A 27,061-nucleotide genomic window follows, 5' to 3' on the forward strand; every position below is an offset into this window, starting at 1 on the left:
GCGTTATTAACGCGCTAACTTTGACAGCCCTAATTTCTACCCATATGTACGTCATGTCAGAGCTCATTGTCTGTCAAACATCTCTTATTTAATTTAAGAAATGTGTCTTGAATATCTTTATTTTCTATTCTAAATGGTAATAACTCAAATATGGTTTTCGGCATCAAAATAATCAAATACTCTGGCATGGCATTTGAAAAACAAACAAAACATGTTTTTTGTTTTTTTTTAACATGAAACTAAAGTATTAGAATTAAAGAACAAAAAATACTATAAAAAGAACTGTTTATTTCACACTGTAAAATGAGCATTTTTGCGCCATACTCTGTGTTTATTTATTTGTGTATCAGGACTATTCAACTTCAACAACACTTAGGCCTAATTATGAAAATTATGAGTATGAATAATTTAAAGAGATAAATGCCAGATCTGATATTACATTATATTTGTTCACTACATATTTAAAACAATGTTTACTTTATTTTGCTGCACATTCAGTTGCATGACATTTTCACCTGAAGTTCTTTCTGATGCGCAAGATTACTGAATATGGATGTCTTCTGCATGCTCGATTATGTAATGTCCACGTTTAAGGTTACAGCAGTTTTACTACCTCATTGCCAGAAGTGCTGAGATACTCATGCATGTGTTCTCTGAACCTCTGAAGTTAATGTTTAAGTGTTCAGAGCCGTTTTTGCCATGACCTGCTGAGTCACGCCAACCGCAGCGCTACGAACTCATCTTCCCTTGTTTTCATTCACTCATTTGCACCCCAACATGTCTCATTCATGTCTCACGCTTGCCTTTATCTCGCTGTACATGCACAGCCGCTCTCCTCATGTTCGCAGCGTCACACTGATAATGCATCCTCTGCTGAAAGGCTGTAAACCTGATTAGCTGCTTTGGGGCCAAACATTAGTTTCAGAAGCAGTGCCAGATCCGAACCCGATTCGATTATCCTTCTTGGAGGGCCGCCCATGTGGTGTAGATGTGAAACACGAGCGCTGAGATCCTGAATGATCCTGTCTGATGTGTTTCAGAGGACGGGACCAACTACCAGGACTTGCTGCATGAGATGACCGGGCAGAAAACCGTCCCCAACGTCTTCATCAACAAGAAGCACATCGGAGGCTGCGACAACACCATGAAGGTACCGATCCTCTGTCTGATCTCTGCGTGTGTTCGACATATTGAAGAAAACTTACAGTGCAATATTTAGTTTTTCTGCGATTTGCATTGTGATTATAAAAACAATTTCACCAGATGATTTGAATAGCTCTAGAAAATCTTGTGTAATATGACTTGCTGTTTTTGTTTGTTTGGTTTTTATTGTATTTACATGATATTTGTATTTTTGTCATGAAAATGGCTTTGAATGCTGACATGGCACTAAGTAAAATAATCTGAATAGCTCTAGATGAAAAGAATTACTCATTCTTGATTTTGTAGGGGAGTGAATCTGCATAGAAAATAGTAAACAATTTACAAGCATAGATAAATACAATAGAGGAAAGATACAATTGAAATAAGCAGTTCTTTATGTTTTTCAGGTAAATCTAACAGCGCGATATCGATGCTAAAACGATATATATAGTGCAGCTCTAGTTTGACGGTGATTCTTACTCGGTCTCGCTGGCCAGACTTTTGTCTCTCTTCATAATGTCTGCTCGTTATGCTGTTCATGTAGTCAAGGAACATCTGATTAACTATGGAAGTGACCAACCATAGTTTGATTAGCTTGCTCTGAAACACTGCACAAGTGTTCATGAATGTCTGTACAGACCAAAGACCACCAGAGAAATTACTTTTGTTCATTTACAGACATAAAAATGACATTTCCTCAAGCAAACTCTTGTCTTGTTACAGATTTGATGGCATGAAACCTCACTAACTTTATAGAATGATTAATTCCTCATATTAACCGTTGCTCATGCATAAATCGTTGCGTTCTGTTCCAACACAGTGTTCTGGAAGGGAACATGCCGTCAGTGTTTAGTGTGCAGTGCACTGGGTTTCACTCGCTTGACTTCACCGTCATGGACACTCAAGTTAAAGAACGTTCTGCTGCGGAATCACCACACACACACACACCCTTTAATTTTAGCTTTGGTAGAAGATTAAGAGAATAAGTATAAGTAATTAAAACATTTCTGTCCGTCCCACATGTCTGCTAGAAGTTATTTTTCCCCATTTAATTAACAAAATTGCAGTCGTCATTGATTCAGGGCAGGACTTTCAGTTTCATTGTAAAATGTGTTGGTTTCACTCTGAAACTTCACTCGTCAATTTTTGATTGGAATTATGCAACCATTGTGATTTTTCTATAGACCTCCCGATATTATCAATATTACAACAAAATCTAGCTTGCCTTTTTTTTATTTTTTTATTTAGCATTTTATATTTATTATTTAATTTCTGTTTTACGACCTTACACATAATTTTTATTTTAAAAAAGTGTAAGATAAAAAGTATTGTTTAAAATATTTAGAATAATAATAAATTGAAATGTCATTTAAGTAAAAAAAAATTATACAAATAGTGAAATAACAAAAACACTACAAGCATTAAAACAGGGTGCTTTCAGTGTATAACTGCAGGGCTTACGCTGTTATGAATTGTTTGATATTTCAGCCTTAGAAATCACAACTGAGAAAGTAACTTCTCAGTTCAATCGGCCATTTGCTGCTTGCATAACTTCATCTTGGTGGCCATTAAATTAATTGTTAGTTAGTAGCATCCATAAGTCCACATGCACTATTTATTTGCATTGAAGCTTGCCATTATGGAGCCTTTTGGCTTTTGGAGGACTTGGATGGCTTTTCTATTTATTTATTTTTAGGACTGTGACGATGGCAGTTTTGTACTACTACGGTCCAGTTGACTGGCACAGCCCTAGTTTTGTACTATCAACTGTTATCTCATCTATTTATGTATTGAATATGTTGGTTAGCCCATCGGAGGACTGCTCGTGGGATCTACATATGAAATGTCTGATCATCAGTGCCTGTCTCTATCACTAATGCATCTGTCAGCTGTCTATAAAGCCCTTTCTCCGTTGAGTGTAAAGCAGCTCTGTGGGAAAGACCTTTGGTGATAGAGCTGAATAAAGCACAAGTGCCTCTTCACAAAGGCTCTTATCAGCATGTTTTTATGCTGTAATGAGTGTCTGGTTGTTGTGGGAACAGGCACACAGCGATGGCGTCCTGCAGAAGCTGCTGGGTGAAGGGAGCGAGGCGTACGACTATGATCTCATCGTCATCGGCGGGGGTTCTGGGGGTCTGGCGTGTTCAAAGGTGAGTTAAATTACACTGAGACAGGAAGATCCTTCATCTGTAATGCTGTTTAAATACTGTATGTGTGTGTCCGGGTAAGTCGGGGCAATCGGGACACTTTGTCATTTCAAACTGAGGCTCAAGTTATATGGATTCACCCTGTATTATTATATATATATATATGTGTTTATGTATGTGTATATATTAGTGCTGTCAGAGTTAGCACGTTGTGTTTCAGTCACCATTTCATATTCATTCCGTTGTTTGACAACAGAAACAGTAAAATATACCAATGAAAACAGCTTTGAGAATTTAGCTTAATCAAAATGGGCACAGAGAGAGACAAACTAATGTAGGCCTAATAATAAATAATAAATGTACATTTAGCTTTTTCAGAAGAGCTGCCCTGTCATGCAAAAATCTTAACATGTTTGTGTTATTAATTTGCTCAGTGCAAAGAAAGAGAAGTAATGGGAACCTGGTATTTCTTTGTTCTTTCTACATGTGTCTAATAGACATGAACAAGTTCTTTGAAAAACATCTATGACCTTTGAAACATGTCTCGTCTTCATGCTCTAGGTTGACTATGGTTTCAATAATAAACATACATTTGCATAAAGCATCCATATTTATCCATGCCCATGTTGAGTAGAGTATTACCAACTTGAGAAGTATTCATTTAAGGTACATTTAGAACAAATAAAAAATGTGCGATTAATCGCGAGTTAACTCATGGCAATCATGTGATTATTCGCGATTAAATTTTTTAATCGATTGACAGCCGTAGTATATATATGTATGTGAACACAAGGAGAAAATGTTTTTTATGCAATACCTAGTAATAAACAGCATTGTTTAGATTCAAGTAATTTATATATATTTATATGCTTTTTTTTATACCATTACCTATTTTTATGTACATATTTTATACATTTACCAAAATAATTTTTTCTAGGTTTTTCAGTTTCGAATTTGTGTTTAAAATGATTCACAGAATTGGAGCAAAACTATCTAATTACAATAAATTTAGGTTGCTTAATTTAATGCTGCCAGTAAAATCATCATGAATACTCGATATATCACAGCCTTGCACTGTAAATAAATTGAACGTGCATGTAAATTATACAGAATTTAACCTGGAAATTTTCATGTAGCCAAACACAACTCAGAGCAGCTCTGTGGGTTTTGCACATGATTTTGATTTTAACATGTCTCCTTCCTGTCCAAACAGGAAGCAGCTGCCTTGGGCAAGAAAGTCATGGTTCTGGATTATGTTGTTCCCACACCAAAGGGCACAACCTGGGGTAAGAATACCAGAATCAATCATGGAAGTTTATAATCAAAAATGACGACTTATGGTATGATAGAGATATATGAAATGATGAAGATGATAATGCGAGGTCTGTCTCCAGGTCTGGGCGGCACGTGTGTGAATGTGGGCTGTATTCCTAAGAAGCTGATGCATCAGACGGCATTGCTTGGCACAGCTATAGGAGACGCCCGCAAGTTCGGCTGGGAGTTCAGTGATCAAGGTCAGTCGTAACATTAACACGGCTGGGAACGTGATTCACTGGCTCTGTGATCGGGATTACAGACAGCAATTACACCACATGATGTAATGCATTGCACATAGAAATGCTTTTAAAAAGTGCCTGTTTGATAATGTGCAATGCATTAGTTTTCCCTGAGTGGTTAAAGCTGTGATGCAATTTTGTGTTTTCTACTGTGAAGACATTTCAGTTGCAAATTTATTTCCTCTTTCTCTGAAACTAGATTATTAATTTTATGACTCGATTTTAAGTGACAGCAACCTTATGAATGTATCTCGAAATGGTTTGAAAGACTATGAGGCTACTCGGTTATATCTTTAATTATAAGGATTATTAATGGGTGATTTAACACATGAAATCTTCCTAAAACACAGAACAACTGATAATTACAACATGCAATGTGTCGTAAAGCTTTTGCTTTCAAGCATGTGCACTTTTTCTCTTAATGTAGTTGTTTTTCGTGTGTGTGTCTTCTGTTTATCACTTTCTCATCAAATATTGTCTTTTTATCAAAGTGACTCACAACTGGGAGACAATGAGGACTGCGGTGAATAACTACATCGGTTCGTTGAACTGGGGCTACAGAGTTTCCCTACGAGACAAAAACGTCAATTACGTCAACGCCTACGCTGAGTTTGTGGAGCCGCACAAGATCAAGGTGAGTGTGTTCTGATCCAGCAAGCCGCTTCTACTGAAGCTTCACCGCAATCACTACAAAATGCATTGTGAATGCTAAGTCGTTTTCCTGGGCTAACGGTCACAGCTAACATGAGCCAAAAGGAGAGCTGACTCCACTATAGGTCCAGATTCAATGTGAATGCAAAGAGAACTGGATTCATTTCCACTTAATTTACTTTTAGAGGACTAGAAGAAGCATGAGTTTCAGTGTGAAGTGTAATTCATTCCTACTTTTGGCAGCAGAACATTGGCAAAATATGCCTTTATGACATTGGAGCGCTAATGTTTCTGTGTGTTAAGGCTTTTCTTTTAGTTTTATTCAAATGCCGGTACTGTGAGAGATGCTAAATGTTGCGTATTACAGTTCAAATCACACTCTCCGTATGCCTAAAGCTGCCCTCATCTCAGTTTTGTGTTGGCTCTTCCCAACAGGCCACAAACAAGCGTGGTAAAGAGACGTTCTACACCGCGGCTAGGTTTGTGCTGGCGACAGGAGAGCGGCCTCGTTACCTGGGCGTCCCGGGAGATAAAGAGTATTGCATCACCAGGTGAGCTTAGACTCTGAGTTCACAGTGGTAAACCTCCTCTGGAGAGCTGGGTAAACGCAGCTGGACCTCAGGGGGTCGTTTCTGGAGCCCTGATGACTTATTTACAGCATTTATTGATCTAAAGCTGGTTCATTCTCAGTCACTAAGGGAACAAAAGCTTCCACTGAATGACGTGTCAAATAGGAGGAGGGTTTCCTTCTGTAGCTCTGGTGTGAGTGGCATAAACATGGAAAACAATCAAGTTGGTTCATGTTGCTTATTTAAAAATGGCACGATGTACATGAAGGGCTCTGATTTCTGCGATACGGAAAAACTGATGAAATCGCGGAATAGTCATAAAACTGGAATTGTGTAATGCAGAATGTCATAGAAGTTGCCAAGTTTTGAATGAATAAATCAAAACTAGGACTGTGCACTTAATCAAATCACAATATGGAAAGTGTCTGTAAATATTAAACCGTAAAAAAGACTTTAAATATGAAATCTGTGTGAATGAATGGCATGGTATCAACTACACGTACTCAAGCATGCATGATGCTTGTGGTGTTTTCAGTTTTGTTTGCCATAAAATAAAAGGAATTGTTTAATTTTCAATTTAAAAGTAAAAAAAAAAAATGTATGGCTTCATTTGATTACCAGAGTTTTTGATCCTTTTTTTTATTAAATCATAAATCCAGAAAAATCAAGACAATACAGGAAAAAATAATACATTTCCATAATGCCCTGTTATTAAATGACATGTAGGGCTCAATGATTTCTGTGACGTGTATAAAATCGCGAAGTAGTCATAGAAAATGGAATCGTGTAACTTGAAATGTCACAGAATTTGGCAAGTTTTGGATGAATAAATCAACTAGGACTGTGCATTTAATCACATCGTGATATGGAAAGTGTTTAAATATTGAATTACATTTTAAAAGAGTAGATAAATTGTTAATAGGGCTACACGATATTGAAAAATGTGATAACTCATTAAATAATGCAGTATTCAATATGCGATACGATAATGCTTGTGTGTAAAATAAACTTAATTATCTTTAAAATTATATATCCTACATATTCTTTTTGTGACAAGAAAACATTCTGACAGTAAACAGCAGTGTTTTACTGAAACATCAGAAGTGTTATTTAACATCAGTGTAAACCACAGGGTTCAGGTTATCCTACATTAGGGTTATTAAACAGCAGAAACTGAATAATCAAATGTAAAATTGAAACCCTGCTTAACTTTCACTGTATGAATTAAATATATCCTGATTCTTATTAAAGCTACAATAGTTATTCAGCCGAGAGCAGTGAGTGATTTTCTCTTTGTCTGTTGTTCATGACCCCAGTTATTGCAAGCTGTTGCGATATGCATGTCGCGATATATACATTTGTGATAATTTCAATATATTGTGCAGCCCTAATTGTTAATGTTTTATAAAATTATAAATTCAGAAAGATTAAAACCATAAAGAATTTTATTTTATAGGGCCCTATTTTATTTGTAATAAATTGCTGTTAAATTCTAAGTTTCATAATTTCAGTTAAGACATGCTTTTTGATTGCTAACATTTTAATGGAACCTTTAAACAGTCAGGGAAAAAATGTATCCGGAAATATTAAAACAGAAAAAATGGAATCGAGTCCGAACAGCTTAGTGACGAAACGCCAAGCCTTTAACCTTAAGCGTGTGTGCTCTTTTATGACTCTGCTGAGATTTGCTGATGGTTCATTCATGGTTTATCTGATGAGGAAGTGCAGGTGTTTGGCAGGACTCGAGCCTCTGTGGTTTAGAGCATATTGACTTTTCTCTTTGGCAGCGTTTATGATGTTTAACTGTTCATCTGAGCTTTTGTCTGCATTGGAGGAAGACATGATCCTTCTATCGTGTGCCGTCATCGGTGTTGTTTGTTCTTCGCAGTGATGACCTGTTTTCGTTGCCCTACTGTCCCGGGAAGACTCTTGTCGTCGGGGCGTCGTATGTGGCTCTGGAGTGTGGGGGTTTCCTGGCCGGATTGGGACTGGACGTGACCGTCATGGTTCGCTCCATTCTGCTTCGAGGATTCGACCAGGACATGGCCAACCGCGCGGGAGATTACATGGAGACGCACGGGGTCAAATTCCTCAGGAAGTTTGTTCCGACCAAGGTTGGTGCATGTGTGCAGTTAAACATTACTGAAATCTGAAACGATGCATTATCTATCGGAGCCGTGATTATGTAATACTCATAATCGTGGCCTCTTTACACACATTATCGAGGTGATAAAACGTCACGGTGATTCTTTTATCCACAGATCGAGGAGCTGGAAGCCGGAACTCCGGGCCGACTTAAAGTGACGGCCAAATCAACCGAGAGTAACGAGATCTATGAGGGGGAATACAACACCGTGAGTGTCCTGCCTTTCTATTGGCCAAAAACTGGAATTTCCTTCAGATATCATTACAGCGCGTCTGGTTTTATCTTGTCTGCTATCTTTGGCCCGGTTTCAAATCCTAGTGTGTGCCCTTTATTATTCAAACATTTTTCAAACATTTTACATTCTCTTCACTGAAATGAACCCAATGACTTTGTGAAATGTTAGTAGATAATTTCCATATAAATGTGGTGAACTGCACTTGTGACACCAGTCATTGGGAAATATGAAAGGCTGGTAAAAGATTGTAGTTTCAGAGGGTTTAAAAGCAAGTATTTTTGTGTAACAGGGTTCGTACAAGGTGCTTAAAATGCTTGAAGTACTTCAATTTGACTTTTTAAAATTTAAGTCCTGGAAAACCCTTTAAATCAGCCATATTTATGAAAAGGTACTTTAAAAGTGCTTGAATTATTGAAAGACAGTATATTTGCAATTAGTGTTTAATTTTATCGATAAAACAATCTTTCCACACATAATGAAGCTGCAGCCCGTCTGATAGATATAGAGGCATTCCGCATGGCTATGAGTGATATTGCTCATAAATATCAGAGTATATGATACAGCTTTCATTCTTCAGGTCAATCATATATTAATGGGTTAATAAATTAGTTTGAATAAGGAAAGCGATATCTTTGTCACAGTATCCTTTCCGTGGTTAAAGTTTCCACAGTCACTGCATCCGCTGCACTTTATTTGTACCATTTAGATTTATTAGTTAATTTTTGTTTATCTATTTTCCTTTTTTAGAATTTGAAAGATATTAAAGATATTGTTTGATAAATTTCATCTCTAAAGTCCTTGAAAACCAAAAAATTAGAGCTTAAATTCCTGGAATTTCATTTTACAGTATGTGTACGAACCCTGAAGCGCTTGCATCAATAATTCAGTATTACCCTACATGAGCTGTACAGTTGACTAAGAGTGAGAGGTCTGACTACAGTTCAGGGTAAATGTAATTCCTGTGAGTGGAGTTTGCTCCGTGTAAACAATGCTTTGCCTTAATATTATTTAGTTGTTCATTAAAACGTATCAAGCCAAGTCACTCGAGAGTTAAAGTAAATGTTTATATTAAAAGCCTTTATTTCATTATGGCTTAGGCAATTAAAAAACGTTTTCAAATAACCGCACACCTTTTAAGGTACTACAAAAGTCATGTGACAATCACCTGAGAATCACAATAGAGAAGACATTGATAGATATATAGTGGACATCTCACCAAAACATAATTAAACCCAACATATGTTCCCAAAAAAATATAACAATGCAGTAAGTGTAACAGAATCAGTAATGTATTCCAATTCTCTCTCTCTCTCTATATGTATGTATGTATGTATGTATCTTTTTTTTAAAGAAAATAAAAAAAATATATATAAATACAAGTACAACATCACATAAGATATCAATGAAATATACAAATCAGAAAAATCAATATATTCTCAGTTCCAAAACTTCCAAAAAATAAATAACTATAAATACAAGTACAATATCACATAAGATATCAATGAAATAATTTTGTTGTTGTTTTGTAACTGAGGGCCGATTCATTTGTCAGCATTGTCACATTCCTCTGTCTGTGTGTGTGTTTTTGTTTTGTAACTGAGGGCAGATTCATTTGTCAGCATTGTCACATTCCTTTCATGTTGCTAATTTTGGTGTGTGTGTGTGTGTGTGTGTGTGTGTGTGTGTGTGTCTCTTAGGTATTGATCGCAGTGGGTCGTGACGCCTGTACAGGAAAGATCGGTCTGGACAAAGCTGGAGTTAAAGTCAATGCCAAGTATGTCTCTTTCTTGTGAATGGTTTGTTTTGGTCATCTGTCCTCATAGCCCCTCCCCCAACCCATTACAAAGTCCTTGTTGTCACGGTAGCATTTAAAGGGGCGGGGCCAGAGTGAGTAGGAGGCGGGGTCTGAAGTGTCATGGTGAATCAGCAGTATTTCCTCTGGGAACCTGGGAGTGTGTCCAGCATCTGACCTCAGTGACACGGAGTGTGTTTACAGAACACACAACACACTGTGGGATGTAGATGGGCGCCGGGCGGGATGAGTTGAGCAAAATATTTCCGTTGAGAAGCATGAGAAATGCATATTAATTCACACACAGACTGAAGTGTGTGTATGCGTGGTTTGAGGGATTAGTGCAGCACAGAGGTTTTAGATCCGTTCTCAAGCACAGTCATGTGATTCCATATGACCCACACACACATGACTCCTCTGTGCGAGCCTTTCGCTGAGCATCTACAGATTTACAACTCAGAGTTTTTCAGTTTCGTAATGTGCATTGTGTGTTACATAACATAAACTGTATGGGATTTTAAAGGTCATTTGTTACAGTAACTCTCAGTTCTGACTTTTCCTAAATTGCAGAAGGGAACGTGATGATGATGTAATGTGGCTGATATATTATTTATGAAGCATTTTTCATTTCATTTCTGTCCGGAGAGCAAATATCTCAAGATGATTTATTTATCCTTTAAACAGATTTTTTTAGTTATTGGTTTTTAGGACATTTAATAAAAATATCGATACAAGGATCTAAAGTTTTGATACAGTTTGAGGATAAATAATTGAAAAATATGCAGTTTCACTGCAGTCCTGCTCCTCATGATGGCATCAAACATTTCCACAAAGGAGAAAGTGAACGCATTCAGATCAAACATCAGAACTAAGTGTGAAAAGGACTTTTATTGTGACTCCTTCATATGCCGTTCATACACACACCAGGGCCTGAATTTCATTTTGGAAAATGGGGGGGAAATCCCCCCTTAGGTGATTCTTATGGGGGGGGATTTTTAATTTGAGGGGGGAGTTTAGACTTTTTTTTTAATTACATTTATCTCGCCTAAATGTATGCTTAGCCTACTCATTGCATTTTTACAATGGGGTCATTTTGTTCTTAAGAATTTACACAACTCAAGGAAGCTTGATTTCAATCTTTGAATTAAATTGAAAAAAGTAGCACAAATAAATACAATAGAATAAAGATATCAATAAAGAGAAATAAAGAGAAAAGTTTTTGCTTAGGTCTAAAACTAGTAGGCTATTCAGAAATACTACAGAGACTGAATAAAGTAGCCTAATCAAATGTAAAATAACACTGGGTAGTATTTTAGTCCTGACTAAATTAAATTCATAGGCTATTAATCCTGATTCCTTAAAATGAAAGCTATGTTTTGTTGTTTTGACAAACAAATTAATGACAGACACATATGGCTGCTGTCCCTTTAAGAGCTAGTGCACGGATCCTGTTTTCATTATACGGTCACGTGCGATTTATGCTTATTTAAGACATAACCGACTGTGTTTAGATTAGAGCATACTCTCCAAGACCGAAATTGACATCATTTTCTTATGTTTTTGACTGTTAAAGCGATTTATAATCCACGAAAAATAACTTTTGTTACCCGCGAGCTGTTTGTGAGGCTGCTTTACTCTATGTATGTGTGCAGAGAAAAAAGCATCTCTCAGACAGCGCGCAAGTACCGAAGAGTTTAAAATCGCGTGACTGTTTAAACTGGTGAGACTTGAAAAGACTGTGCAAATGGTAAACTTTAGTTACTCGTGATGCAATGCTGGCCCGATCGACTCCCGAAACGCGAGAGTGTATTTCCGCCGCCTGCTGCGCGCTTAACGATTGCATTGTGCAACCCATTTTGAGAGACGCGAGATAGAAGACGCAGCGCCGCTGAATCACTCACGCTGTTTGTGAAATTGCGTCTCGCAGACAGTTTTAAAATGACTGATTTGATTTTCCATCTGCGTGGATTAATTTACTAATACAACCTGAACCTACATGCTAAAGTGAATCAATGTTTGCGGGAATTTCCCGCATTATAAATGGGAGACCTGCGGGAATGATAAAAAATATGCGCAATACCCGCAATCCCGCACCGAAATTCAAGCCCTGACACACAGTCCATTACAGTGGCTTTTAGTCCTCAAGACTGCGTCAATATGAACATTGAGTGATTTTCTGTTCCTCCGTCCAGGAATGGGAAGGTTCCCGTGAACGATGAGGAGCAGACTAATATTCCTCACATCTATGCGATTGGAGATATCCTGGAGGGAAAGTGGGAGCTCACGCCGGTGGCCATTCAGGCCGGGAAACTTCTGGCTCGACGACTGTACGCCGGATCATCTTTAAAGGTCTGGCTCATAAACGCTGCCGTCTCCTGGAGGTTTTCCAGGAGGATAAAAGTCTCATGTAGAGTAGTGCTGGGTGGAATGACCAAAAATCACAGTATTTTTCTAAATTATACCGGTTTCAATGCACATTTTCAAGCAAGACTGGGTGTTAACCACATTTCCTGCAGTATATTGGCTTAGAATGCCATATTTTACTGTCATGAGTGAATATTGTAGAAAAAAATCCACACTTAGTAACACACACACACTCAGCTGTGCATCACCAGAGCATCAGTGAACATTGACCCTCTCAAACAGAGTCGCGATGCGTTCCCAACGTTGTTAAAGCGACATACACCGGTATTGCGGTATATTAAAAATTAATTTCATAACAAAAATAAACACGCGGTATGAGCAGGTACATCACCCAGCACTAATAAAGAGTATTATCTGTGATTTATAACCCTTTCTTCTCTGTGTGTGTGTGTGTAACAGTGCGATTATGTGAACGTTCCCACCACTGTCTTCACTCCTATGGAATACGGCAGCTGTGGTCACGCGGAGGAGAAGGCCGTGGAGATGTACGGGCAGGAGAACCTCGAGGTGTGTGTGTGTGTGTGTGTGTTCGCTCAGATGGGGAACATGAAGAGTGAGTGCTGGTAATTGTAATGATGCATGCGTGTCTGTGCAGGTTTATCACAGTCTGTTCTGGCCTCTGGAGTTCACCGTTGCCGGCCGAGACAACAACCGGTGCTACGCCAAGATCATCTGCAATAAACTCGACAACGTAAGACACATCCTCTGGGAATGTGGACTTTTTATTTTATTTATCAAACTATGATTTCAAGTCAAGATCAGACACTAGATTATACAATTCTACACTTTACAAAAAGGATTAATTTACCTTTAACAAACAACACTGGTAGAGGCACTTCACTGTTAGGAAATAGAAATAAAGCTGAAATAAAACACAAAGATTAGATCAAAAACTTGAACAAAATAAACAAATGTTGCCTTGGAAACTGATTGGAATAAGGTCATGTTGAAGTGCATAAATTACTAAAACTAAACTTAAAATGACAACTCAAAATATAAAAATAAAAGCTAATTGAAAATATTAATTCTGTAATTATTAAGAAATTGTACTAAAATGACACTAAGCTTGTTTCTGGCAAAAAAAAAAAAAAAAGGTTGTGACTTATCTTATTGAGACTTATTATTTTTAATTCAGATTTTTATTTTCTCAATTCTGGGTTTATATCTCGCAATTCTGAGTTGAAGTACAAATTGTGAGAAACTCACAATAGCAAGGAGTAAAGGCTGAGTTGGTAAATGAAAGTTGAAATTATTATTATTTATTTATTTATTGTAACCAACAAGCTTCCATAAATAACTGGCTTTCACAGAATTTCTAAATCTTAATTTCAATATTTTACCAATACGTTTTAAAATCAAAAGTTGCACAATGTGAACAGATATTGAACCATGGCATTACAGCAGCAGATTTGTGTGTTCTGTTAGAGACGAGTGTATTAGAAGAGCTGCTCAGTTTTGGAACAAGCAGTGGCAGATTTCTATTAAGAGATGTTTTTTGAATGAAAAGCATTTGATTGCATTCTATCAGGGCTTGCAGGATCACGTCTCTAACAACACTGTGTGTGTGTGTGTGTGTGTGTGTGTGTGTGTAGGACCGTGTGATTGGCTTTCACTATCTGGGTCCTAATGCTGGAGAGGTCACACAGGGCTTCGGAGCCGCTATGAAGTGTGGGATTACCAAAGATCAGCTGGACCACACCATCGGGATTCACCCCACCTGTGCCGAGGTGTGTTTCCTTAGACTCTAATACTTAAAGAGAACCAATTACGCCCTTCTACAGTATATGTTCAGGCTCTACTAGAACAGGTTTTCCTGCTTGAATGTTGATTATTCTCCTCATATTCTCCATTGTTGCGGCTCCTCTCTTCCCAGTCTGTCAGTAACGCTTTGTTTAGTTCCTGTCTCTATGAAGCCCCTCCTCCTGAAAAGCACACTGTGCTCTGATTGGTCGGCTGGAGCAGTGTGTTGTGATTGGTCGAGCGCTTCGAGTGTGTTTGGGAAATGTCCCGCCTCTTACCATAACTGCCAGTTTAACACACTACTAACTAACTCAACCAGGCCCCGCCCCTTTATTCTGCGCATTAACTATTATAATGAGGAATATTGTGACATGTTCGTTCCCGGCAGAAACTCAGGGAGTTCAGAAACACTGACACTGATATAGAGGAGAACTCAGTAACACACTAAAGAAAGATGAACATGTAAAAAAGCACAATAGGCTTATAACTCATTTGATGTTCTTATTTTCTAAGCACATGATCATAACATGTCCCTCCCTTCATGTGTTTCAGATCTTCACCACGATGGAGGTCACCAAAAGCTCCGGCGGTGACATCACTCAGTCGGGCTGCTGAGGTTAAACCCTGCTGGTTTAACAGGCTGTCAGTACCAGTGTAAACTGGTGATTTATCCCTCTCCCCTCGGCTCAAACACACTCGAGTCTCTCTCTGGGAATCTAGAGGTCCAACATCATGATGTTTCACTGCTTACAGAAGGCTTTTGTGTCTGTCGTTCCCTTTCACCCTTTACAAACCATGTGATCGTTCCCACATGTGTTGGAAGGGGCGGAGCCTTAAGACACGACGGCCTTCAGAGGCGGGGCTTCACTTGCTGAAGAGACCCATGATTGGAAGAGGAGTAATGATTGACAGCCTGTTTGACAGCGGGGTTACTCTGCTCAAAATCACCGTCCGAGTCAGAAATGCACCAAATGCGTCTGTGATTTCTTTTCTCACACACACACACGCACACGTGGTGCTCTGTGATGTCTTGACCCCTAACCCACGTTCAGTGGCGGGTTACGACTGATGTTTTCTGCACTTGGACTTTACATCCATGCTAACATGCGCTCTCTGGACTGAGCCGTGGCGTTCAGACTCGCCAGGGCTGCGCACTTTCCTTTCGTTTGGTTGTAGAAGACTATTTTTCTATATTTAATAGTGGGTTTGTCACCAGTTGCTCGTCAGGATAAGCAGGATTTCACTTCCCGCTCTCATTATTATTATTATTATTATTATCCTCTGATTTAGTGGTCGAGTAACTGAGAGACGTGATCGAAGCGCAAACCAAATGCAGCATGTAGATGCTTCCTCGTCAAAGTATTTAAACTAACGGGCGGCACCAAACTCATTTATAGTTTGTGATGCCTGTTAAAGCACTTAGAAATATCAATAAAATGTGTATGTTCATATTTTTATAAATATATATCTTTACATCACTGGATTCCATGTGTCTGTCTGGAGGATTCATTCATAAATAAATGCATGTCTGTTTGACGTTTGCTGTTTATTTGCTCTTTAAGGGTTAAAGCTGTCAAATGTACAATATTTCCATTGTAACTGTTTAATTCTGTTCATGGACTTTAATAAAACTGCACAATCTTCATTTTTATGAGTTTATTTTAATTTATCTAACACATGCATTAATCTGAGATGCCATAACAAACATTCAAAAAGCTGTGCAATTTTTCAGTGTGGTTATGAATAGTTTAGTCACTATAATTATACATTTATAACTACTACCTTAATGTGTTCTGCTTGAAAGGGAGTGCAATTAAATACATAATTTATATTATTTTATAATGTATGTGCCCATTGAATATATAGACTTTTTGTGTATTTCGTGTTAGTTATTGCATTAGCTCTTGCTTGTGTATATATTGTTTCTTCTACAATGGTTTGTTTGCAGGGATTTCATTAATGAATAATATCTAAAAGCAGCTTTGAGAGGATTTACTGAAATTAAAAGCTTGTTTTATCTTATAACATTTAATGTACGTCAGCAAAAGGAGGAATTGTTTTTCATTTAAGAAAACAACAGCCATTGTCTTGATTTAATGCATTTCTTCTTGTTCAAACGTGTCTTTAGAGTCCAAGAACATTTATTTGTCTCGGACTGAAATTTCTTTCTCTGTAAATTTAAACTACAGCTTTTATGATGTGTTTTTTAGATGATTGGATTGCAGAAAAATGCGTCCGGATTGAGTGAAAGCCACTGATTGGCTGGAAACTCTTTATAAACAGGAAATGGCTAAAGCTCCACTTCCTTCAACAGGAATCAGCCGTTAAACACAGAATCTGTTCAGGCCACTTTCTAGTGTTCGCTTCATTCATTCGGCATTAAAGTGAGTTTAGACAGCTCGTCCTTTTGATGACAGTGCATGAATATTCACACACATGCATTGAAAAACTCATCCACACACATACACACCTGTTCCTGTGAAGTGCGGGTGTATTCATCTGAGACAAAAAACACCAGAGACTGAAAACCTGAGGATAAAACGCCTCATTTTCATGCGTTCCATTCAGTGAGTGAATAATCACAGACCGACGGATCAAACACACCCGAGTGTGTGTGAATCTAAGGAGAGAGTTGGTGTCTCATTCTCTTTGGTTTTATATAATAGTGCTGTAGTTAATTAAATCCAGTCTGCCGTAGACTGATATTGCAACGCGGGATAGAGTCGAACCAAAGGACACCGAACACTGAGAAGCTAACCAGGAACAGGTGAGGGTAATCAATCACCGCGGCAACAAACAAGCGTAACTATAGAAACGGGAACTAAACGCGATGGGAACAGAAAATACACTTCAAAATAAAAGTGCAAGTAGCAAAAACTAAACACAAAACCAAGGAACATGTAACATATATTATATATTTTTCTTTAATAATGCATTAATATTCTATATTTGTTTAAAATGTATTTGTGTCTCAACTAGTTATGAAGTCTAGAGAAGCAACCTCATGTCATATTTGTTTTTTATTGCCCTGAAGAACCTTCTACAAATATGATGATAAATCAGTAAGGTTCAAATAAATGGGTAAATAAATAAATTAGCTATAAATTAATAAAAGGTTATTCAAAGAAAACATTTGTATTATATTAGGTAAGTAGTGAGTATAATTCACACACACACACACACACACACACACACACACACACACACACACACACACAGAGAGAGGATACATATATGTATATATACACATATATGTGTGTGTGAATCCAGGACACAGTAAAGGATCTGTAAAGCATTTGATCTGGATGTGTCAGCATGAGAACAGACTTGGTTTAGTCACAGGACAAAGTTATAATATGCTAAAAATATGAGAATTGTGCAAATTATAAATGCAAAATAGAAGCTTCTAGATTAGTGGTTTCAGTCGTTTATTTGTCATTGTTTGTACTGTCGTTGTGCAATGAAAATGATTAAACAATGAGTAATATGACATAATGATTCCATTGCAAACATGTTCCCGGGAAACCTCATAAACTGTGATCAATACACACACGGTCACAGTGAGTTGGCACTTTAATTCCTTGATTTAAATAGTTATAAACCTTATAGATTTACTAAGCTAAAAGAGAAAAAGAAAAATGTAAGATGAATTTTAATTAATTTGGGTTAAAAATATATATTTAACTAGCTGTTTGTAACTACGGTAGTACTGTTAGAGGTTAATAACCATTTCGAATATTTAACTTTTTATTAACAGTCTATTAAAAATACATATATTTCCCATAATCGCATAAGCGATAAAGGGTTTGCTTTTTTTGTAATAATTTTTTATTCTGTAAAATTCTAATACGGATACTGTAGGCTACATTGTGTTCATATCAGGAGATGGATTACACATTAACTCATCGGAACATTTCTTAAACATTTCTCAAGAATAAGGAAAGAAAAAAAACTTCCTCCTGAGCAAACCCAGGCGCTGAACGTCATTAACTCAGATATAACGGTGATGCACTAGAGCCTCCTGCTGGTCAACAGCGCTATTACACATATTTACAGATATTACAATTTTAACTATAATTTATTTAATAATTAGTTTGATTAAATTATTATACAAGCTACATTACAGAAAATGTCTTCGTGTTTAAAAAGGAATTCAATTAAATGCCAATTTTTTATTGATGAGCCGTTTATTAATCGCAGTTAGCGGAGCGCCGCCTGTCGGACTGTACATGTAACGCACATGATAAACACGCATCAGCCTTTCCTCTGGATTTTGTTCTACAGTTAAACTGACTTCCGGTTAATGTCCCTTCTAGCGAATCAGTTCTACTATTCAGAGTCACATGACCTGTGACGTGTCATTAGAGAATGCGGAAGAGAATGAGGAGGAGGTGTAGCGGTGAGAGAATCTCACATGACTGAGTTATTAATCACAAATATTTAAATAAAATAATCAGATGATCAGATGTAATCACTGTCAGGATGCCGCTGTTGATTCAGAATAAGCGAATAGAGCGCGTGAACTCAACCGCAGAACTCTTCAGCAAATACCCGCATCTCAAGGTACAAAAACAGTAATCTGAGAGCATATTTAATATTTGAAGTAATATAATACGGAAGTATGTATGCACAGACTATGATACATAGACCCTCTTTCACTTTAAATTTAAAAACCTACTCCGGTATACAGATACAAAGGTAGAAATCCTTAAAAGTATAATAATAAAACCTCAATACGACCTCAAATATACTTTATAATGTGTATATATATATATATATATATATATATATATATATACAGATATATACGTGTGTGTTAGATTTTACAGCCCAATTATATATACTGTATAAATATATAATGCTCTTGTTTTTTTGCATGCTACCTATTAATTAGCTCATATACACACTACATGTATTATTTATTTTCCACTCAGCAGGACTATTGAAGTGTATTGCAAAAATGTATAATAATAAAGAAAAATAAAACCGTTCAAAGTTGAATTCCTACATGCATCTTGATGTTAAAAACATTATTTTTTGTCACCTTTCACACACTCTACATATAGAGCTGACAGTACAGGACGTGTGTGTGTTTCTTCACATTAATGTGTGTTTCTCTTAGGAAAGTGCGGAGCAGTTCGTGTGCCGAGGCCCGGAGCCTGTGGACCCGAAACAGCTCCTGTACGTCCAGCAGAGAGAGTTTGCGTCCACGACTCCAGCGGACAGTGAGTGTGTGTGTGTGTGTGTGTGTGTGTGTGTGTGTGTGTGTGTGTGTGTGTGTGTGTGTGTGTGTGTGATGAGCGGATGACGTCTGTCAGTCAAACGGACACTGATGTGTCTCTTTCCTCAGATTCGGTCTCCATCCTGGGCTCTGATGACGCCACAACATGCCATTTAGTCATGCTCCGACACACAGGTGACACGAAACCTTCTTCAAATCAATACCTGATGGTGTTTCACTGCATGTACGTGTGTGTGATCCTGCTTTTCTTCTGTTGTGAAGGCAGTGGAGCGACGTGCCTTGCACACTGTGATGGCTCCAGCACATGGACTGAAGTTCCTCTGATAGTCAACGCTGTCACTTCTAAAAGCAACTCTAATAAAGACGGCAGGTGCTGCGGATCTTCATGCATCACTCAACTCAAATGGGGTTTTCACATATATAATGACTGTAGGAGTGTGTGTGTGTGTGTGTGTGTGTGTGTGTGTGTGTGTGTGTGTGTGTGTGTGTGTGTGTGTGTTTGTGTTTTCAGACTGGAGCTGCATCTTGTCGGGGGTTTCGATGATGACAAGAAGACATCTCACTCACTCAGCCTTAGTATTCTGGGTACGTTGTGTACAAATGTGTGATGCAGATGAAATTATCAGAATATGAGAGTGTTTTGTTTTACAGCTGCCTTTCAGAAGCAGAAGGAAGACGTTCACCTGGAGACGTGCTGCATCACAGGTCAGAGGTCGCTTCTGCTGTTCACTGTCTGACCAATTCTCTAGTTTCTCTAAATTCAGCTTAAAGGGATACTCCACTTTTTTTGGAAATAGACTCATTTTACAACTCCCCCAGAGTTAAACAGTTCAGCTTTACCGTTTTCTAATCCATTCAGCCGAACTCCGAGTCTGACACTTTTAGCATAGCTTAGCATAGATCATTGAATCGGACAGGACCGTTAGCATCTCTCTCAAAAAAATGACCAAAGAGTTTCGATATTTTTCCTATTTAAAACTTGACTCTTCTGTAGTTACATTGTGCACTAAGACCGACGGAAAATGAAAAAAGTTGCGATTTTCTAGGCTGATATGGCTAGGAACTATACTCTCATTCCTGCGTAATAATCAAGAAACTTTACTGCCGTACCATGAGTCCAGCAGGCGTAATGATATGACGTCAACATAACCAACGTGATAACCTGCTTGCACAGGGAGCGTGCCTTGTAGCATGCAGACATTTGTGAGAACCGAACCATGGCTAATCGCACAGGAAAATCCACTAACTTTACCTAATTTGCTGGTTGAAACTACACAAACTTAGTCCCGGTCATGTTGGAAGTTACCGAGCTGGGGACTATTTTCAGGCGTTACACGAAGTAACTACAGAAGAGTCAAGTTTTAAATAGGAAAAATATCGAAACTCTTTGGTCATTTTTTTGAGAGAGATGCTAACGGTCCTGTCCGATTCAATGATCTAATGATATAATATAATATAATATATGATATAATGATCTAAGCTATGCTAAAAGTGTCAGACCCGGAGTTCGGCTGAATGGATTCGAAAACGGTAAAACTCAACTGTATAACTCTGGGGGAGTTGTAAAATGAGCCTATTTCCAAAAAAAGTGGAGTATCCCTTTAAAGGGGCTGTGTGTAGAGTTCAGAAACCTGTGTTATAGTGACACTGGTGGTCGTTATAGTGAACTGCAGCTCTGCTCGTGCTCATGTGACGTATACGAGACTGAACGGGATTCGAGACCCTGATATTCTCACGACGAAGCTCTTATTCTTCGCTTAGAAGTGATTAGCAGTGATAAACTGTTAGCGAACATCCCGACGCCGTCCACCGCTAGAGCGACGCTTAGATGAATCTGTGAATATGAGCTTCATGCTTTCCTCTCAATAGCAGAATAAACACACAAAACTGCTTATCTGATCATAGAGATGTGGATGTTTACCGGCATCATGACGACAGATGAGCTCATTAATATCACACGGTTATGATAGTTTGAGTATAAAGTATATTTCAGACTCTTTAGATCTGACTATGAGAGACTATAGTTTAAATCAATCTGAAATTTCCTTGCATGACACATTGACATTAATGGCTCTTTCATTATCCTGAACATTGTAAGTATTAATTTAATGTGTGAATGATAGAGAGGCTCTCGGGAGCGTAACCGTCACATGCTTCGATTTTCCCGGGAAAACGTCCCGAATCCTTCATATTAAAATCAGTCTAGAGACTTTCATAGACAAACTGAGTCAGGGAAGGTCTCGTTTTTTAAGTTTCGTTACAAGCTGTTCACACATTAGCAATAAAAAAGTTAATAATACATGAAAAATCTTACATATAGCCCCTTTAAAGGGACAGTTGACCCTTAAAATGTAAACTTGTGTGATTTTATTCTTTCTGTTGACCACAAAAAAAAGTTTAATTTGATGAAACCTCATAAAACCATATCCAAAAAAAGCACTGGAAAAGTAGTCATTACAATTAATGTATTAAATCAGGAGGTCAAATGATGCTTTATGAGAGAAAGAGACTCAATAGTCATTATTCATGAAATGTGTCGCTTAAATGTACATTAACACATTGTGTTTTATTGAGTTCTTTGAGTCTGTTCTTCACACAGAGCTGATGTTTGACTTCAGGAGACTCTGGCTGATAACATGCATATCATAATTATGTTTCTTCAGAAATGAATGACGTGACCAGAGACGGGGTTCACCGGCCCGTGGTGTGTGGGATAGGTAATGTCAGCTTCTCTTCATGATGTCCTCTGTTCTCTGAGCTCTGCGTTTACAGTATCAGCTGAACGTGATGAAAGAGAAATACAGGGTGACGCACAATAATATAAAAACACTAATAAAGGCACATTTTTCAGTTTCACTCAACAATAAACAGAAAGTGTGACCAGTGCGTCAAATTGTGATAAATATTGTGATTTCAATTTATTAGATTTTTTAAAGCTCCAGATTTGTGCTCGTTTAGCCAAAATTTGTGTGATGACATTATTTGGGCAAAAAAATTATAATAATTATTATTAGATTTATAATTTAATGATGATTATTATATTTCTCTATAAAATAAAGTATTTATTTAAAAAATATTAATTTATTATTATTTATTTAAAATGAGTATTTTAAGAAAAATTATATAATAATAACATTATTTCACAGTAAAACTGTATAATTTCTTCATTTTCAAATGTTAAACTATCAAGCTTTTATTTTATTTAAACCACTTTTGTTGTGTAATCTCCAGTTTATACGCGTTTCTGGTTGCAAGCCGCATCAGTGTTACTGCATGAATCCTGCTGGACATGTCGGTGTTGTGTGGTTTCAGGTGTGAACGTTAAAAGCGGTCACATGTTTCCCGCCTCGTTCGCGTGTCGAGGGCCGGCGGAGGAGCTCAGATCCGCGCGCACCTTCTCCGGTGGAGAGGTACACAGATAACACAACTAATCTCCTTCAAGTGTAGATCTCATTACAAATATCTGCATGATGATACTTCTGACCAATCAGAATCTGAGTAGCCGAACTGGGGTGCGTTTCCCGAAAGCATCGTTGGCCAACTATGGTCGCAAGTTCATCGCAATGTCCATTGAACTCTATTGGTAACGACGGAACTTGCGACCATTGTTGGCCAACGATGCTTTCGGGAAACGCACCCCTGATGGAGTCTCAGCTCATCCAGATCTTCAGCCAGATGAACTGGATAATAGAATGTTCTTATCCAATCTGACCTCTGACCTGTAACGCTGCCTGGATCATGATCATACACTGTTTGCTCGTTTGCCAGAGGAGAACTGAGCGACTGAGTCTGGGTTTCTCCATTCTGTCACTGATGGAGTTTTGGTTCATTGCCACTGTCGCCATTCTTCCTTAGTTGGGGACATTTAATATAATATTTAACAATATTATTGATATCCTGCATTGACACCATTATGTGAACTGAGCTGGACGATGATATCATGTTTTTCTCCAGAGCGGCTGTATGTATAAATGAACTACCGGTAAATTAATAATTTTTAAATACAACAAAAATGAACCATCACTGAATTACTTAAAGGGATACTCCACTTTTTTTGGAAATAGGCTCATTTTACAACTCCCCCAGAGTTAAACAGTTGTGTTTTACCGTTTTCGAATCCATTCAGCCGATCTCCGGGTCTGGCGGAACCACTTTTAGCATAGCTTAGCATACATCATTGAATCGGACAGGACCGTTAGCATCTCTCTCAAAAAAATGACCAAAGAGTTTCGATATTTTTCCTATTTAAAACTTGACTCTTCTGTAGTTACATCGTGTTCTAAGATTGGTCATTTTTTTGAGAGAGATGCTAACGGTCCTGTCCGATTCAATGATCTATGCTAAGCTATGCTAAAAGTGATACTGCCAGACCCGGAGATCGGCTGAATGGATTCGAAAATGGTAAAACTCAACTGTTTAACTCTGGGGGAGTTGTAAAATGAGCCTATTTCCAAAAAAAGTGGAGTATCCCTTTAAGCTGGACTGTGACACTATTTTCTTCTGGACACAAACTTTTTTTGCATTATTTTTCTGTTATGTCTGTAAAGCTGCTTTGAAACACTCTGTACTGTAAAAGCGCTGTATGAGTAAAGGTGAGCTGACTGTACCTGTTCTCCACAGATGGTTGAAGTGTATGACTCCGGCCGAGAGCTCGTGAGGATCGGCCCGTGCCGATGGACGCCGAACGAAGACCTGGGCTTCTGGCTTTCTCAAGATGATGACACCATCCTACAGGTCTGAACACTCCTCAACGTTTGCATACTGTACGTGCTTCTGTTGAGGATCATATCTGACGCATTTCTTTCTGGTATAGTTTTATTCAGAGACTCAAACTGAGCAAAAATATGCAATTTGGTAGATATTGACAGATGCTGATATTTATATGGACAAAAAGTAAGATGAAATTCTGATGCTTGTAATGTAAATCAATGAGATCTTTATAACAGTACAGCAGATACGGTCATAAAATCACATTAATATTAATATCTGCCAATAATGTCTTAAGACGATTTTTAAATGCTTAGTTTTATGATCAAAGCTGTAGTTTTAAAACATATAATGCAATGCAATACAATGATGATTGAGAGATGAACATATAAAACCTTCCTCAAAAGCCTGATATTTTAGACCTCAGTTGCTTCAGTCCAGTAAGTGTTCATCTTAAAACAATATTAAAGTTATTCTTGCTTTTACTTGATAAAGTCAGTGCAGATTTGACATCAGAAAGACATGAGAAGCTCGAGCTGAAGGAGGACGTTTGTACAGTTATACTAAAAGACTTTTATTGTATTGACAGTCTAAACTGTCAGTCAGACGACAGGAGTGCAGGAGATCGTGTGCGACAGGTTCATCAGATCATATAAAAATGATTAATGATGCCTGATGTGTGTTCAGTCATTGATCAGATCTGCTGGATGAAAAGCTCATTAATGTCTGGTTTGTCCACCAGTATTTGTCCACGTCTCCGAGCGCTGAACCTCCTCACTTCGTCCAGCACATCAAATCCACCATCCGGTTCCTGCTGGATCATCCCAGCGCAGACGAGCTGTTCATCGGCGGACAGGCTCAGCTCTACCGGCGCTCTGAGGAGGGGGGGTGGGCGAGAGTCTGACCGCTGAGGGGGGGGGTGGGCGAGAGTCTGACCGCTGAGGAGGGGGGCAAGAGTCTGACCTCTGAGAGGGGGGGGAGTCTGACCTCTGAGGGGGGGTGGAAGAGAGTCTGACCTTTGACCTCTGGGGGAGGGGGGGTGGGCGAGAGTCTGACCTCTGAGGAGGGGGAGTTGGCGATAGTCTGACCGCTGAGGAGGGGGGCAAGAGTCTGACCTCTGAGAGGGGGTGGGGTCTGACCTCTGAGGGGGGGTGGAAGAGAGTCTGACCTTTGACCTCTGGGGGGGGGAGTCTGACCTCTGAGGGGGGGTGGAAGAGAGTCTGACCTTTGACCTCTGTGACCCACTCAAACCCAGCCAAAGGCCTTTGAGCGTTACAGTAGAAGCTCCTTCACACTGATCTGAGACCTGCTATGAAGGCCATTTATGCAGAGTGGAATATCTGAAGATGGTTTTACTAATGCGTGTTTTCAGAGACGGCCCTTACATCGAGACAAGAGCTTTAACTCTTTTATTTCTGTTTTATTTCATATGTGTTTTGATTATGCATCATTATTTTTAACTGATATGTCACATTGTTTTCTTCCTAACATCCAGCTTTGTCTCATTTGCTCTTTATGAATTCATTTGAGAAACTGTAAATAAATTATGTTTGTGATGTTTGAGAAATAAGATAATTAAAATTCTGTTACCAGAGGAAACATGGTGTTTTATATATTGAGTCCTTTATGTAATAATAACAATGGAAATGTTAAATATATTCATCTTTAGGAATAAACAGAATGAAATGGGGGAATCTGTTTAGAACTCAAAATTATAAGGCAACCTGGTAATTTACTTTTTTAAGTTAGACCAACAATATTTTCTTACAAGCCAAGATGTTTGTACTTAAAAATTTAAGGCAGCAACTAAACGTTTATTTTTTACAGTGTTTAAATTCAAATGTATTCACGCTTTTATCCAACCTAAAGCAAAACATTGTGCTACAAAGTTGATCAGATACAAGCTGGTACAGACATTAAAGCGCAAACAGTCCAGAATAGTATTTTTTAATGTTATTAAGTATATATTTCAGAATGTGTATATACAAGTAATGTGAGTTACGTAATCAGAATACTTTTTTCAAGTTAAGTAATGCATTACTTTTACATTTACAACAAAATATCCGAGTTACTTTTTCAAACAAGCAAACCCAGCCCAGATGAGATAAAGTAACACAAAAGTAACGTGACATATTACTTTTCATAAAAAAGTAACCAAGTAATGCAACTAGTTACTTTTTAGGCAGTAACACAATATTGTAATGCATTACTTTTAAAAATAACTTTCCCCAACACTGGCATTGTATATGTTTTATTGAAAACTGCGAGGGACAATTTGTACAAGGTTGACACTGGAAAACTGAAACCTGAAAAGCAGAAGAAAAGAGAGAACAGAGATAAAAGACTTTTACTAATTTGCACTCCTGAATGAAACCCAGACTAGGACAGAAGGAGTGAATACTGGTGAAGGGGGATTTATTATTATATTCTTGCATTACTAAATACCAGCATTCATCCTAAACTTTGCCTCTTTGGTTCTTACATCATTTCTGTGGGAATAACACATTTAGACAGCTTTATATGCTTTATATTAAAGATGTGAGGAAGTTAAACTGCAGGTGTTTGCTAGATTTTGTGCTGTTGTTGATGAAGTTTCCTGAGCAATTGTGAGAAGAAGAGATTGTGGAGTCCAGAACTACAGTGGAAACAGGAACATACGTTATAAATATGCAACACTCATAATGTTTTCCTTATAATTTTTTTATTTGT

General features: G+C 38.0%; 2 protein-coding genes across 3 annotated transcripts in view; both read left to right on the top strand.

The window, feature by feature from the left end:
- Nucleotides 1–16,052, top strand: part of txnrd3 (thioredoxin reductase 3) — an 18,813-nt gene extending 2,761 nt beyond the window's left edge. The window contains exons 3-17 of one of the 2 annotated variants that reach the window (XM_081379826.1): nt 1,041–1,150; nt 3,186–3,293; nt 4,504–4,576; nt 4,685–4,804; nt 5,338–5,480; nt 5,933–6,048; nt 7,955–8,180; nt 8,328–8,420; nt 10,145–10,221; nt 12,432–12,588; nt 13,063–13,170; nt 13,259–13,354; nt 14,256–14,390; nt 14,956–15,029; nt 15,316–16,047. In XM_081379826.1, coding sequence (XP_081235952.1) covers nt 1,041–1,150; nt 3,186–3,293; nt 4,504–4,576; nt 4,685–4,804; nt 5,338–5,480; nt 5,933–6,048; nt 7,955–8,180; nt 8,328–8,420; nt 10,145–10,221; nt 12,432–12,588; nt 13,063–13,170; nt 13,259–13,354; nt 14,256–14,390; nt 14,956–15,018 — 1,625 coding nt within the window. In that variant the 3' untranslated portion in view covers nt 15,019–15,029; nt 15,316–16,047. Of the gene's footprint in view, nt 1–1,040; nt 1,151–3,185; nt 3,294–4,503; nt 4,577–4,684; nt 4,805–5,337; nt 5,481–5,932; nt 6,049–7,954; nt 8,181–8,327; nt 8,421–10,144; nt 10,222–12,431; nt 12,589–13,062; nt 13,171–13,258; nt 13,355–14,255; nt 14,391–14,955 lie in introns of both variants that reach the window. The other variant, XM_081379825.1, reaches the window with a different exon arrangement.
- A 2,692-nt stretch (nt 16,053–18,744) lies between these two features.
- ntan1 (N-terminal asparagine amidase) lies at nt 18,745–25,948 on the top strand. The gene is made up of 10 exons (XM_081381151.1): nt 18,745–18,966; nt 19,526–19,628; nt 19,754–19,819; nt 19,907–20,015; nt 20,157–20,230; nt 20,297–20,350; nt 22,309–22,362; nt 22,958–23,055; nt 24,266–24,379; nt 25,095–25,948. Exons 1-10 carry the CDS (start codon nt 18,886–18,888, stop codon nt 25,254–25,256), a joined length of 915 nt encoding a protein of 304 aa, XP_081237277.1. The 5' UTR covers nt 18,745–18,885; the 3' UTR covers nt 25,257–25,948.
- The last annotated feature ends 1,113 nt before the right edge of the window (nt 25,949–27,061 follow it).

Source organism: Scardinius erythrophthalmus (genome assembly GCF_964197995.2).
Source record: "Scardinius erythrophthalmus genome assembly, chromosome: 12".
In the NCBI taxonomy this organism is placed as follows: domain Eukaryota; kingdom Metazoa; phylum Chordata; class Actinopteri; order Cypriniformes; family Leuciscidae; genus Scardinius; species Scardinius erythrophthalmus.

Excerpts from the sequence above, each read along its gene's own strand:
- ntan1 (XM_081381151.1), top strand. The coding sequence starts at position 18,886 with ATGCCGCTGTTGATTCAGAATAAGCGAATAGAGCGCGTGAACTCAACC. Across the intron at positions 19,629-19,753 it reads GTCCACGACTCCAGCGGACA|ATTCGGTCTCCATCCTGGGC; the intron begins GTGAGTGTGTGT and ends CTCTTTCCTCAG. Across the intron at positions 20,351-22,308 it reads GGAGACGTGCTGCATCACAG|AAATGAATGACGTGACCAGA; the intron begins GTCAGAGGTCGC and ends ATGTTTCTTCAG.